Here is a 15,288-nt window from a genome sequence, read left to right on the forward strand (position 1 = left end):
GTTTCTTGAATGTAGCTCCTATTTTTGTTAGATGTTTTGTTTTTGGGAGCTACTTTCGTAACACAGCGCAAATTGCAGTATGAATTTACTTGGGTTTTCTTTTGATTTAAAAAAAGCATTACATTATATTATATTAATTTTTAACTCTTAATTTTGAATTGAGGTATAGACAAGTCATGTTTACAGTGTCAATGAATAAGTAAGTCTATAGGATTTTGACAATATGTGGAAGTCTCGCTGCATTCTAATTGAATAAATTACATTTAGTAGCATTGCAATCCAAATTAAATATGCAGACATTGTAATAATCTAAAACAAATTATTAATTCATCTTGCGAACCACTCATCCTCACGACGGTTGACGGGCGTGCTGCAGTGTACACTGTACTACACGCACGCGTCCGCGCATATGTTAATGCGTGTAGTCGAGCTCCCCCTGGCGTTTCAATGCGATAGTGAAAGCATTTATTTCCTTTTCGCTCAGGCAGACGACAGCATCCCCTTGTCACATCAACTTAAATGAGCAAAGTGAGTTACATAGTGCCGTTGAATTTACATGCTCGCTCGGAATAGGAAAACAGAACATGCAGAACAAATTGCTAACTATTGAATCTGCTGCACATTAAAATTCAACATTATTTTATTTTTTTAATATATATTTTCAGTCAGGCACTTGTGGGCAAGCTTCACTTGAGGGAAACATTTGGGGTCCTTTACGTTCACGTGCGCGTTGAGGAGAGCAACCATGCCTAAGTCGAAGAGGGACAAGAAAAGTAAAATACAAAAACAACACGTTTGTCGTTAAATGTCTAAACTTGTTGTACTGTATTTGGAAGCGGAGCAACTAACGCTTCAGTGTGAATAGAAAGGAATGTAGCATGCTAATTTGAGCTAGTAGTGTAAGCATTGTTACATTCTGGTTCACTCAATGACATTTACTTGATTTTTCTTTTCCCACAGTTTCTTTGACTCAAACAGCCAAGAAGGGACTCGAATCCAAACAGAAACTAATAGAAGAGGTAAATCATTCAATGACTGTTCTGTAAGTACGCTGCCATCTGATTTGGCTTTACGTTGTCCCTCTAGTTACGGAAATGTGTCGACACCTACAAATATTTGTTCATCTTCTCCGTGGCTAACATGAGGAATAATAAACTGAAAGACATCAGAACAGCCTGGAAACACAGCAGGTAACCCAAATATATCCATAAATATATGTGAAGCAGGGGGGGTGTAAATGGACAAACTGTGCAATCTCGTTAATTGTTTCAATTGTAAATATTCATCCTTATTAAGAGATGAGTCATCCTGTTCATTTTAAATTGTTATTGACATTTTACATGTTAAAAAAATCCTCTTCCCCCCAACAGATTCTTTTTTGGAAAAAACAAAGTCATGATAATTGCCATTGGGAAAGGACAAACTGATGAATACAGGGACAATTTATGTCAGGTAGGAATCATCAGTCGAAATAAGAGTCATGGTAACGTTAAAATTGTCGCTTGACAATTTATTCTCAGGGTTTTGTCCTTGTGTCATCTTTGCAGGTCAGCAAGCATCTACGAGGCGAAGTGGGAGTTCTTTTCACTAATAAAACTAAGGAGGAGGTGCATGAGTAAGCAAATCGTACAAAAAGTTTTAAAACATGACACCTAGTGCAAAATGCAATACAGTATTTTTTTTTATTATTGGATCATATTTCAAAGTTAGATATAAGTGGGAAAGTATTTGAAAACAATTAAGTGTTCATAGAAAAAAACAATTAAGTAGTTTTGTAGTATTTGCAGAGAATACTTGTTTACATTATAATGATTGTAATGTGTATATTTTAAAATGAGCCATTCATTGTAAAACGCTGTTAATAAAAAAGAATTACTGGTATAGTAAATAAAAGGGACTGCATATTTTAATGTGAATAATACTGTACTAATCAAGGTTGACTTAATTTAATGCTGATTATAATTTGTGTGGGTATGGGTTTTTTTCCCCCCTCACAGGTATTTCAATCATCACAAAGAGATGGATTATGCCCGGTCAGGTAATGTGGCTCAGATGGACGTGAGTCTGGATGAGGGTCCGTTGGAGCACTTCACGCACTCAATGGAGCCTCAGCTGAGGCAGCTGGGCCTCCCCACTGCGCTCAAGAAGGGTAGGAATATGCAAGAAATAACACGGATGGACTTTATATGCCATAAAAATGGATAGATGAATGTATTTTGTTTTCATGATTATTTTGTAGGTGTGGTGACACTACTAAAGGACCACACAGTGTGCAAGCGTGGCGATATCCTTACCCCTGAACAGGCGCGTATTCTGGTGAGTTGATGACAGAATATGGTACGGTGGTACCGCAACAAACAAGCCATCAATCACCTGGCCAAATTACAGATTTTTTTGATTATTATTTTTTTTAAACGTGGCATTTTTTTATTGTTTTTGTACACAGAAATTATTGGGTATTGAGATGGCAGAGTTCCGAGTGACGATCAAATGCATGTGGAGCTCTGAAACAGGCGCGTTCGAGATCTTTGAGGGCGAGGAAGAGCCCAAGCAGGACATCGAGGACAACAAAAGCGAAGAAGATGAGGAGGATGAGGATGGAGATTGAAAGGAGATTGTGCAGGTTTTTTCCTTCATATTTTTTCTTTTTTTTTTATAAATATATCAGGATTTCGGAATCATCTGGACCATAGTGTTTTTCTTTCATCCACAAAACATGTACACACATCCTTCAACTTAACTTTTTAGGTCTGGACTAATATTCTCAAAATAAGATTTTTTGTTTTGGAGATATGTTTTTTATTTCAAATGCACATTTTTTTTTAATTAAAAATCATAAAAATTAAGTGTCTTGGAGACTCTGGGATACCAGCAGTGATATTGCTATACAGTATTTATGAGTGTTGAAGAACTTTACTTTTAAAACAAGCTGCACCTAGTACTGATCGTTTGTATTGTAGATTTATTTTTATGGAAAACAAAAGACATCATTTTGTTCATATAAATTGTTAGGCATCGACATGGCATAGTTCTGAGTGACGAGCGCGTTTGAGATCTTAGAATTGAAAGATGTACGTTTTTTTTTTTGTTTCTTCATCTTATTTTTATTTTTATACTTCACATCAGGATCTTGAAATAATCTGGAACATGTTTGATTGCCATCCCAAAACATGTACTTGAATCTTCTGCCTTGACCTTTTTAGCTCTGGACTGAAATATGGCTCAATATGGCACTGGTTTGCTCGGAGAAACGCTTCACATTATACACGCCGACTGCTCTATCTTTCATTACAATTCAGATGAAAGATGAAAATGAAATGAAAACTAAACTGTGTGCTGTACAATTCATTTTACAATTTGCTTAGACAAAGTGGGAAGGGAGGAGAACGTGTGAAAAGTCAAATTAGGTTTGATCTGAAAATAAGTGAGAACTATTATAATGTCCGCCGAAGGCCATTCCACTTTAAAAAAAAAAAAAAAAAAGAAAAACTCTCAAAAAGTCTGAGATGTTGGGTTTTAGGGTGGGATTTTTTTTTTTCTTTACAAGTGAGTTTAATTGAACCATTACTTTAACTTTCTGAAAGTATTCCAGTCCCTCTGTTGCAACCCGCTGATGACACTTACAAAAGGTACACTTAACTTCCCCTGTAAAGCTTCTAGTGAATGTTCCGTCCATTTTCTAAATTTAACCCAAAAGCCCAACATCCCTAACTCCTAATCCTAGCGGAAATATTTCGGACACTCATGAGCGATCAGATTCCAAGCGTCCTCGAAGGCCTTCACCACCCTCTCATCCAGAGGCCCTTCCTCCGTGGCGGCCAGATTCTCTCGGAGCTGCTCCATCGTGGACATGCCGATGATGACGCCGTCACCAAATTCGCCCTTAAAAACGAGTAAGACGTTACGATAACTCAATTGGTAGTTGTACGCGCCTGAAGTGATCCGCGAGTGTCTGCGGCACCTTGAGCTGGGAGTGGTGGTACATCCAACGCATGGCGGCAGACAACAGGGTGGGTGACGTTGGCCCGTATGCCACCTCCAAGGCCTTTTGGACCAATTCTATAGCTTGGAAGTGACTCTGCTTCCAGTACCTACACACATCATGAAAAACGATAAGTATTATATTTTTACTAACTAGAACAAAGTTTCTCTAATTCTTAAAGTGGCAACATTTAACAATCATTAAATCTTTCAACTCCTTGAAATTTACCTGTCCCTGTAAAGTGCAGCCCAATTGTTACCAAAGAATCTCCCTGTTGGCTGAGATGAGTCTTTGTCCTCATAGTGATACTTTCCAGTCAGAAGGCCACCTAGCAGAGAGAATCCAAACATCTCATCAACTCCATGATGTCTTGCCAAGTCATTTTTAAGAAAGAAAATGTTTTATGGGAAAAGATTATAAATTGCAATTGGACTATAAATGCAAAAACGGTAATGTCAGACTCTATTTCAACTAGTAGTATACCTGCAAGTGGGTTGTAGGCGTAGAACTTCAACCCAAAGTACCTCAAACAGGGTAGCAACTCTGTCTCAACTTGTCTGGTTGTGGCATTGTACATCCCCTGTGAAACACAGCACTTGGAAATTCTATCCGAAAAGATCCAGATACTTTTTATAACTCATTATCCAACAAAAAGTGACAATCATTTCGGTAGCAGGAAAAACAACGCCCTCTTGTGAACAGATAAAGTAATAACAGCCGGCCAGATTTTTAGAGTTGCATTCTTGGTGTACGCATTGTGTTTCAATCGATTTTGGGGGGTCCGTATTTAAGCCGAACAAAATCTTTTGCTAAATTGAAAGACCTGATACACTGTAGGCACAATCCAGTCATTCTGTCTGCACAGGCACACGATTTCAGCCACTTCCCATGATGCATAGTTGGACAGTCCAAACTCCTTGAATTTCCCCTGAAGGGAGACATTTTTAAGATAATCATTAACTGCACAGGGGAACTGTCACAATGATTGTATACTGAATAAAAACGTTTTTCTTTGCCTCTTTGTGGAGCTCGTCGCAAGCCCGCAAAGTGTCCACAATTGGATTGACGTGATCGGGTGCGTGAAGGTAGAAGAGGTCCACGGAGTCTGTCTGCAGACGCTTGAGGGAAGTCGCCAGTTGAGAGCGCACACTTTCCGGTTTCAACGTCTTCCCGTCCCATGGGTTTGCCTTAGTGGCAATGCTGACTGCATTTAAAGTAAGAAAAGGAAACCCAAGTTATTTCAGTCCTCCTATTTTGTTTGTTTCATGTTGCAGTAGTGTAGTTTTGCAACTTATAAGTAGTAGTAGTTTATCTAATTTGTGGAAATATCTACAGAAATGCATGCTGTATTTTTAAATTGCATATGTGTACAGCAAACACTAAGAGGAAATATTGTCATTTTGCAAGTGGAGTAAAAAAAATATGTATGCCACTTGCATATTAAAGCGCGTTTGCAATCAAAACAATGGAAAACTTTGACAACCACAATAAACTCCATATATTGCACGGATAAATATAAGTTAACAACAATGTACACTATTCAGTTTCTACAATGTATATTTTAAAATGACTTATGGGATTGTTTCTAGTGTTTGGCACGTCTGCATTCATTTTTTGCTACGTTTGGTTGCAGCAGACAAAGAGGAAAGCGCAAAACGAAACAATCCCATCATAGTCTTCTACTCGACCTGTTTTGGGGAGGTTCATGCCTCCCATGATGGTCTCCGACTTTCCGTCCATGTACATATAGGCAGTGTCCAATTGTTTGTGTCCCCGGTCCAGGAACGTCTTGGTCATCTCCAGACTTTGCTCGGCGTCCGCCCGGCCTCCGAAGGCCATGGTGCCGAGCAAAGTAACCGGTCGCGTCCTGGACATGTTCCGCCAAGGCACAAACTTAAATGTAAGCTTACTGCACAGCGCGCTCGCTATAAAATGGGATTTGCGTGGCGAGATGAGTCGCGCTGTTATTACGCACTGCATGGTCGTTTAGTTCAAAGTTCGTTTGGCACTGCGTTGTTGAAACGACTAGATGTGCGTAACCCCGCCTCCATTGGATTCGGCAGATTGCTGTTACACTTAGTCTCACTAGAGGGAGCCAAATATCTTTATTTCGGCATAGTGTTGCCTGCTAGTCGTCTTGAGTTGACATTTTGGCCATCATAACCTTGGATTAATCATCTCCATCACTTTTGGGGCTACCTGTCATATATAGTGTGCCTTCTTGTTTTTTGTTTGGGAAAAGTGTGGACCTTCCATGTTTACATGGATGCACTTGTTTGGGAAAAGTGTGGACCTTCCATGTTTACATGGATGCACCTTTCAGTTTGTATAAATAGCTGTCTTGTGTCCTAATTCGAATGTCATGTAGCTAACACTGTGTCCTCTGAGGGCCTTTCAGCAGTGACCCACCACTCTTTGGGGGTCACGAGCACACATGTGAGCAATGAAAGCTTTGTTTACAGGAACAGCGGCAGCCGCCGACCTCTTGACCGCACAGTCAGCTGTTTGCCCCCACGCCACAAACTGGCCATTAGAGGACTTTATGGAAAGCTCGGAATTACTTTCATCTAAGGGTGCCAAAATAATTCTATAAAACCACTTTAAAGCTACTTAAATTGTGACTTTTAAACGTTCTTGTATGGCATTTTGATAATAATGTCACATGTAAAATTTTAGGATTTTCCAACTCTTTGTAGATGGTTTTAATAATTATTTTTGCTATTTTCTTTTTATTGATAATGTCTGAAGGCTGAGCTGCATATTTGTTTACAGAGTTGCTGGTGATTAAGAACAGTTCTTATGTTTACCCAATATTCCACATATCTTGTGCGAACTTGGTGCACCTCTAAACAGTTCTCAAAAACTCACAATACAAATCTGTCACTTTTTTTGAATAGCTGCCTGGGCCCACCAGAAATGGATCTTTGACCCACTTTTGTGTCCTGACCCACTAAGTTGAGAATCACTGATTTAAATATTTGTTTGAATACTTTTAATTTTTGTCCCTAAGGGTTTTATTTACCCTTTAAAGAATTAAAAGCTCTTTTACTAACTAAATAAACACGTTGAAGTGTTTGCCGTACATTTTGCGCACTGCAGTGTGCGTGCGCTTGTGCGCGTGAGACACACGCACACACACATTACCAAGTGAATGGAGGGAGCCTCCTCCACGACTTTTTTTTTTCTTTTTTTTTTTTTTTCCCCTCGTGAAACATCTGCAGGGAGCAAGTGTGGATGCGCTTCTGTTTGCTGTCTAGTTTCTGGCACACAGTGTGTCACGCGTGGAAGCTGATCCATGCGCTTATTGGCTACGTCATCATTTGGAATAATTGGCTCATTTCCAGACAGAACCAATTTAAATTTCAACCGTTATTTTTGGAGCGTTAATTGGTCATTTTTACACTCATGAGTACGCCTGTGAGTGAATCGCGTGTTTAAAACCAAAAAGAGGAGGAGGATTATGGAGAGTGTGTTTTTATTCATTTTGGTTTTAGTGTTTGTTCAAGGAGCCCACGTCGAGCTGTATGGCAACTCCAACAGCCTTCAGCCGTTCATGTAAGTAATCGGTACACTCCATTATTGTGTTTTGCACCATATGCAACAGGTTCCTGTTGGAGTAGTGCGTTTGTCCAAACCCACTCGCTGATTATATTTTCTTAACACTAACAAATGCAACAAATGCATTCATTAAGCCAATTAAATCTGAAAGTTTTTGATGTATTCCCAACAAACAAATTAAATATGTCAGCAAAATACTAAAACGAGCAAAAATGTCATTTTCCTTTGATTTTAATTGGCTATTAATTAGAATTACGTTAATTATGGCCAATAACATGAGACATAATCAAAACAAACATGGGCTTTTTTTTTTTAAATTAATCTCAAATAATCTTGCATTTGTTTTGGTTTAAAACTAGTAAAAAAAAAAAAAAAGTGCCCCTCAAGCACAAGTTAGCCAAGCCCAAGGGAAGGTTTTAAGCAACATGTTGTATACTGCTTTAAAATAAAAAAATAAAAAAATAAAATATTCAAAAAGGATAAACGCAATTAAAATCTTAGTAATCTGCATGTCATGTTTCACAATTGTAAAGTTCTGGGGTCAAGTTGTGACGTTTGCATCTTCTAAGTCCTCCTTATTGGGCTTCGCGGCTATTTTAAAAAGACTTGACTATCTCACTTTAGACCGCCACCTGTCCTACTTGCTGTGTGCGCTAGGAAAAAAAAAAAGAAAGTTGAAGGGGGGTCACAGCAAGTGTGGGTTCATCTCCAACTCATTGATGACTTTGTAGTGTACCTTTTGACACCTTAACAATTTTCCTCCCTTTCCTCGCAGGCCAAATGTTTGCATGGAGCAGGAGATGATGCTGGTTGCCCAGAGGCAGCCGTGCGTGCAGGCTTTCACACGCATGGTCAAAGTGTGGAAACAAGGCTGCGTGGGACAGTCGTGGTGTTTAGGATATGAGAGGAGGTGAGGAACATCACTTCTTTAATCCTGCCATCATTTCACCTCCCTTCATCTTTTTCCTATATTTCTTTTTCTCTCACAGACTTGTCCTCTCTAATGACAGTCGTCTTACACTTAAATGCAAGGTGTAACCCCCCCCCCCCCCCTCCTTCCTCCCCCACTCAACCCAACCAGCTATTAAACACAAAAGTCTCCACAGTCAACATTCCACAAAGAGTCCTTATGGTAACACGGTTTCTGAGTCATCCCACGTCAGAGTTTCTCACTCCTTGCTTTGAAGTCCGCTGAGGGCTATAATTACTTGCTGTAAACAAAAGCATGTTGTCACGAGGCTTAATGACCGTGGCGGTGCGGCAATGAGAGGGGTCCCAAAAAGTAGAGGGGATCCCACACCATTCTCCAAAGAAGAATCAGACGTGTCTGGGAAATGTGTGGCGAATAAAAGCATTGAGAAAACAACTCTTTTATTATTGACTGATTTATAGCAGTTCTATTCTTCACTTTTGTGAGTGCTTGTGTTTTTTTTTATGTTGACAGGACGGCGTACTACACCGCGTACAGACAAGTGTACCGACAGGATCAAAACACCGTCTACAAGTGCTGCTCCGGATGGTCTCAACTCAATGGTGAAGCCGGTTGCCTTTATCGTAAGTACGACGTGTACATGAAAAATATCCATTTAACGATCGTGTTGATCAGTTTTTAGATAATGGTTTGTGCTTAGCCATTTAGCGCTGGGTGAACGACAGTAAAATCAACTCGTGCAGGAACTGCTGTCGACCGCAGCTCACGCCTAGACACTCGCACGTAGACTCACCGCGCTTCTTATTTACGAATTTCACGTTTCGTTTGAGATGAAGTTGGTGAATCGTAACGCCCCCCCCCCCCCCCACCCCCCTTTGTCTTTTGCTGTTTTTAACTCAACCGCCCTTCTGTATAAACGGCACCAAAACAGAATGGAATTAGGACAAATTCAATCCTCTGCCTGCCAAAAAAGGCGGCACCGCATGTCTTTAAGGAAATTCCAGATTGCCAGGGGCAAAGGTGTGAAGTGTAATACTTGACAGTACACTTACTTTTGCCACCCTTTTTTGAAAGCCATTATTGCTGTCTGGCAACAATTATCTGCTTTGTGAAAATATGCCTGCTTCTGAGAAAAGGAGCACTGTGTTTGTAAATGATCGGAATTTGCATTGAATAGGCAATAGCCAATTTTCCTGCCTATTTCCTGTATATACTAAATCTGTTCTGTATAAATAAGGCTAATGAGCAACTGCTAAAAGCCAAAGCCTGCTATTGTGGGAACAATGTGTTTTAACAGTCACCAACAAATGATCTTAAAAGACATTCTTGGAGAGTCGGGACTTCCCAGTGTCTCCCTCGTTCGAGGAGTCAAGAGGGGGTTATCTTCTCTTTTCGCGGTACAATGGCTGCCCCATCCAAAAGGGCTTTTATCCCAGTAACCAAATATGTTTCAGCGCTCGGAGACGGGACGAACTAATCGTCTCTTTCTCCGAGCCGCTGAACCAGGATAAATGCCAGATTGCCTTGCGATCCTCCCACTGTTTTGTGATATTTTCTTTTTTCCGTGTATGTATATGTGTGTGCGTGTTACCTCCCAAACAATCAGTGTGAGCTCATTAGGCAGATGACGGGCTGTTATTGAGAGGCAGTTGAGGGGCTGGCTAATCACGTTGTAGGTCCAGCACCCATAAAGGCTCAGAAGTGGCTGAAGGTCACATAGTAACATCTGTCATTAGCTAGCCATTTTCCTTCTTATCTTTGACCCCATTGTAGTTGCCTAAATGTAGGTTTCCTGGCGTAGTGTTACACATCGACCCTGTAGTCCTTTTGCTTTGTGACTTAAAAGAAACTTTCTAAATAAAATCTAATTTGCTGAATCAATCATAAAAAAAAAAAAAATCTAAAAAATAAAAATAAAAATGCAGCTTCGGTCTTAAGATGCGTAAGATGTTATAGGCCTGTCTCTTACTTTTAAAACATTTGAAGGCCACAGTGCAGACCCCCCCGAGGTTCCTCTAAACATCACCGAGGTGACTCTTGTGTGTTTCCGCGACGACTCCAATTGTCTCGATTGCTCAATGTGCTTCTGACAAAGAGTGAAAAGCACTTGACTTTGAGATGGCGACTTCCTCCACTTGAGAGTTTTAAATGAGTTGCCTCTGCCCGGAGCCACGGGCCCGCGATAGCATAAACGGGGTCAACCAGGAGTGGAAGCGAGTGGTTACGTTGTTTGATTGCAACAATGGCTTTGTGGTGGTGATTGGGGAGGGGGCCGGGCATGGGGTAGGCGGAATCCAGAACAATGGCTCCACCGGTTTGTCCTTCTGGTTAAATGCTGAATGGGAACTGGCCTTCCTTTGTGGCAGGAGCGAGCCGGCAGAGGTAGTACATGCGAAACAGGTCGAGTGGTCCCAACAAAAGAAATGGTACGGTGTCTAGCAATGGGTGGTCTTTATGTGAGTATCATAGAACAGTCTGTTGGCACTCGGAGCGACGGCATCGCTCGTACTTGAACGCAAATAGGCGCCGACCCAAATGCATAGAAATTTGCGTGACTGGAATTTCTGAAAAATAATGAACAGACCCAACTCAACAATACATACGTGACATGTCATGAGTCTGATTAAATGAAGAATATTTGCACTTTGAATGTAATGCCGAGAATATACAGTTTAGTTACTCGTCAAATCCGCGTATCCGTATCTTTGTCCCAAATTTTTACAATGAAATTTTAACACTTTGTGTGCCTAAACTGAATTTTTTCGTGTGTATTCTGGTGAAATGTTATGAACTCGAGACAAAAAAATGGGCACGTCTTTAACTTTTGTTAACGTTGGGTAATTTCGACTAAAATACATCACAGGTATGTTATGAAGATGAGGTCCTTTAAAACCAAACATCCACCTTACCCATTGTACAGTCTGGCTACAACTGACCAACCGCGGACCACTGAAGAATCGTCAAGAATGGCCTTGGCCACTTTCGAACCCTCACCAGACTGACCATTTTTGTAACTACAGGTTTTTAAAAGCTTTAAAGAAGCACGTTGGCGTTCACATGTAGCTTCACAAAAACTCAAAGTACAGGGTAGGGCACCACTTAAGAGTTTTTCTCTCTTGTCACTTGGCCTCAGAAACTGGCCCCCGCCTGTTGCCCGGACCGCTCTCTGAGGGTTAAACAGATCGGCGGGGCCTAAACAAACACCGAGCTGCCACTGTGACGATGTGGTCATCCCCTTGGTGCGCTGGAAGAGCGACACCTGCTTCGGGCTTTTGGGTTTGCTCAGCACGAGCCGCTGCCCCCGCTTTGTCTGCTGCCGCTCTCTGCGGACGCCGCTAATCCTCTCGCAGAAGGTGTCTTTGTAGTGAAGTGCAGATTTGCCCTGTGACGGATGAGAGTGACTTTTATGCCACGTTGAATGCCACATTTAGGCTTTTAATTCAGGGGAGATTAATCAGGATGGGGGCCAAGCCGACCACTCCCCCCCCCAAAAAAGACCCAAAGTAGTCGCAAGTGGGTTTCTGGCATCTACTCTGACTTGATTCCCACATTCCAATGATATCCATGGTAAAATAAATGAAGACTAAATTGCCCATAGGTGTGAATGTGAGTGTGAATGGTTGTCTAATTTGCGATTGGCTGGAAAGCAGTCAACCTTCAAGCAAGTCAAGTGTGCAATTCCATGACCGAGTCTTTGGCACATCTGCCTCACAGTCAAGCTGTTGTGCATTCGAATCTCAGCTCTGACATGCAGTTAGTATGTTCTCTCTCTGCTTAATAGAGCTTAATGCTAACACATAATGCAAAACACCAACGACAGGCTAACCAATAGCATTGAATCTTTTTGTGTCCGAGTGATGACGACCGTCTCGAGTGTTCAGCCGTTATCTGACGCCTGCTTAAATGCGGATGTTTTGGCTGGCTGAAATCTTGAACTCTGTGGAGCCTCGCAAAGTCTGCACTCAATTGCGCTTGTTAGAGACCTCCACGTCGTGTCCTCTTCCGGTGTGTGGCCATGTGATTCCCCCCCCCCCGGCTGACATGAATACCCCTGAAGCCCGGCTGTGAAGACACCTCATCCAACGTGTGTTTTTAATACCCTAAAGCACCGTTTACACTCCCTTTGCAGAGAAACAGATGTCTCTCTAAATCCAAATAGTTAGTCAAGCCTTAATAAGAACATTTTGGATATTTCACGTAGCACCGCTTTTGGAGCTTAGCACACCTGTAGTTCATCTCTTAGAATGTTAGCATTACCACTGGGTCAGCGACATTCATCTAAAATTTCAGCTCATATCTAATCTCCTTGTGGGAAGGCAAGACTTTTTCACGTGGAAGTAACGTGTGAAAATTCTGGAGGAGTCTCCAGGTCCCGCTTTAGTGAGGAGTCAACAGGCTGACGATAAGACTGTTGTGACATCAGCCAGGTGTTTCACCTACCTTGCTTGTTTTTGTGTTTTGTCACACAGCTGTGTGTAGCTACGGCGTGTGCTTCAACGGGGGCCAGTGTCGAGAGGGGTCAACCCAGCTCTGCGAGTGTCCTGCGGGTTTTAACGGGCCCAGCTGCCAGTATGGTGAGTGACGTTCCAGAGTTGAAATTCCATTGCACTTTATCTATCGCGTGTCTTAAAATTGGGCACGGGCACAAGTTTTTTTTCTATCCCACTAATGAGAAGCTGACGGTGAAAGATCATCTCGTGTTTATGATGACAATATGATGAAGTGAGAACATTTTGCAACCAGAAGGTCACAGGTCCACAGAGGCAATGTTGTCTTGTGGTGTAAAAAAAAATCGTCTTATATCAAAACCAGACAGGGTGCACCTTGTCTTAAATTCCTCACTGTATTATTCATACAGACACAGCAGTATATGAAATATTTCTTAGAACATGTGCAGTTACGTCTTTTATTAGATAATAGTCACAGCCTGGAACTACTCATCTTTACATTTACCTCACAGAGATTTATAATCCGGCGAATTACATTTTACAAGCGTCAGTAACAGATTTGACACACTGGAAAACCAAATGCAAAAAAACGTATAATTTACAATTCGTTGACTTCAAGCTCTAAATTTCATTGCAGAGTCGTTAAATCCAAGTCTATTGATGACTATTGACAATTTCAAATCTTCAAATCTAGCATGCATGTTTGTGGATCAAATCACTCATGTTTTGATCATGACACTGTCAAAATTATGAAGTGATGACATTTTGCATCTTCAGCAGAAGGTCCCAGGTCAACAGTGGCAATATTGTCTTGTAGGAAAGGATATCCTTCTCTTTCTGGCCCTTAGTTTAGTGCATAGATCAGACAAAGACAGTCTTAAATTCCTCACTGTATTGTTCCCACAGACTTAAGAGTACTATTTCAGGGAATTATGTGAGTGGTTGTTCGTTTACATGTTGACCAGTCCAGGTTGTAGTTTAGTCTCCAGCTCACCCGCGACCCAAAAAAGAATAAATGCAAAATCAACTGGATGGATGTCCTCTTTCTCTACTTGAATGGAATTCTTGGCCCCTCAGCATTTTGGCTTCTTGACCAAAAGAGCAAACATTTTATCTACAGAGACCGCATTGTTGAATTTGGGCTGTTGAACTGAACCAGCGGAGGTCTCGGTTGTTGTTTTTTCCTGATAGCGCACCACACGACAGGAAATTCCTACAAATGTCGACAGCGTCCGAGAATGATCCCCCTGCATTCTCGGATCACATTGAGGCGACAAATCCACCTTGCTCTGTTTTCTCAGGAGCTCTGCCGTGCAGCACATGTGTCTTCATGACACCATACCGCAAACATTCGCCCCCCTTCGCCCTTGTTAAGGCGCTCGTGATCAAGCCAAGGCAATCCGGCACTGACAGTCCGTTTATGTGATCAGAGTCGTGAGCGGTACCTAAGCCGAGCTGAGTTGCTTCCGATTACTTCACGCTTCATTATCCACGGGAAGGCACGACGCTGATGACTCCTCTTTAATGTGACACAGCATATGGCGAAGGGGTGATATAGAATATGGGTGCTGAATTTATTTCCAGTAAACACGTGCCTGCTATCCATGAATGTCGCGGTTGTAAGTCATCTCCCGCTCTCATTTGAGTTGAGGAGGTGGAGGCATACTTCTCTGACACATGAAGTACTAGTACTCGGCTACACTGTATACTTTTCCCATTGATGGTAAACATATTGCCTTAATAGTTTTAGCCACCAAAGATATTAGCTTTTATTCCCTTCAGGAAGAAAATGAGTGTTAACTATAATTTCTCAGTTCATTTTTGAACTCCGTCGCTAACCAAAACAGCAGCACCTACCGAGAAACTGAAAATGTCTCTCAGATGTGGTCACTTAGCTAAACCTGTCAAATGATGCGGCTATTGTCCATTAAGAGTCGCTGCCTGTCATGCAACGGCGTGTTGTTGTTTGACGTCTTTTTTTTTAATGTGGTTTTCCCTTGTTTGCGTGCTGTAATGTACGTCTGTTTATGCCATGTGCGCCCGTGTGCTTTCAAAGTCTACGATTAGTCTGCTGCTGCTTTCAATAGTCATGTGAGGCTGTCACTCTGTCCAAGTGATGTACAGTGCAGTGGAATAATTACCGCTTTGTGCCTTAAGTCTGTGGTGACACAACTCCTTGGTGGGCTTCTTAAGACTTTTTAAAGGCAGCAAATCCTGCTTCTTTTAAAAGATTAACCGTCTCGAAACTTTTCAAACTTAAATCCTTTCAGTCATCTGTTGAGCAGATTGTCTTTAGACCATTCGGCATAAATCACATTTGTTTGTTTTTCTTTATTTTGCATCAATTTAAAAGTAGTCAATTGAAACAG

General features: G+C 41.4%; 3 protein-coding genes across 5 annotated transcripts in view; 2 read left to right on the forward strand and 1 right to left on the reverse strand.

Annotated features, from left to right (window-relative positions):
• Window positions 1–675: 675 nt before the first annotated feature.
• mrto4 (MRT4 homolog, ribosome maturation factor) lies at window positions 676–3,489 on the forward strand. The gene is made up of 8 exons (XM_085923928.1): window positions 676–773; window positions 961–1,019; window positions 1,087–1,190; window positions 1,371–1,452; window positions 1,548–1,615; window positions 1,998–2,149; window positions 2,240–2,316; window positions 2,447–3,489. Exons 1-8 carry the CDS (start codon window positions 746–748, stop codon window positions 2,606–2,608), a joined length of 732 nt encoding a protein of 243 aa, XP_085780054.1. The 5' UTR covers window positions 676–745; the 3' UTR covers window positions 2,609–3,489.
• On the reverse strand, window positions 3,077–6,005 carry akr7a3 (aldo-keto reductase family 7, member A3 (aflatoxin aldehyde reductase)). Its single transcript, XM_085923927.1, has 7 exons — window positions 5,671–6,005; window positions 4,999–5,186; window positions 4,806–4,910; window positions 4,466–4,562; window positions 4,211–4,310; window positions 3,962–4,091; window positions 3,077–3,882 (listed from the first exon to the last, which is right to left on the reverse strand). The coding sequence occupies exons 1-7, from the start codon at window positions 5,960–5,962 to the stop codon at window positions 3,721–3,723; spliced, it is 1,074 nt and encodes a 357-aa protein (XP_085780053.1). The 5' UTR covers window positions 5,963–6,005; the 3' UTR covers window positions 3,077–3,720.
• The window catches only part of megf6b (multiple EGF-like-domains 6b), a 33,842-nt gene continuing 23,482 nt past the window's right edge, over window positions 4,929–15,288 (forward strand). Inside the window, exons 1-5 of one of the 3 annotated variants that reach the window (XM_085923925.1) lie at window positions 4,929–5,197; window positions 7,477–7,537; window positions 8,316–8,450; window positions 8,985–9,094; window positions 12,941–13,045. In XM_085923925.1, the coding sequence (XP_085780051.1) occupies window position 5,197; window positions 7,477–7,537; window positions 8,316–8,450; window positions 8,985–9,094; window positions 12,941–13,045 (412 nt within the window). In that variant the 5' untranslated portion in view covers window positions 4,929–5,196. Of the gene's footprint in view, window positions 5,198–7,274; window positions 7,538–8,315; window positions 8,451–8,984; window positions 9,095–12,940; window positions 13,046–15,288 lie in introns of those variants that run through there. The other 2 variants (XM_085923926.1, XM_085923923.1) reach the window with 2 other exon arrangements.

Source organism: Syngnathus leptorhynchus, chromosome 11, assembly GCF_054491065.1.
Source record: "Syngnathus leptorhynchus isolate UIUO chromosome 11, UIUO_Slep, whole genome shotgun sequence".
Lineage (NCBI taxonomy): Eukaryota > Metazoa > Chordata > Actinopteri > Syngnathiformes > Syngnathidae > Syngnathus > Syngnathus leptorhynchus.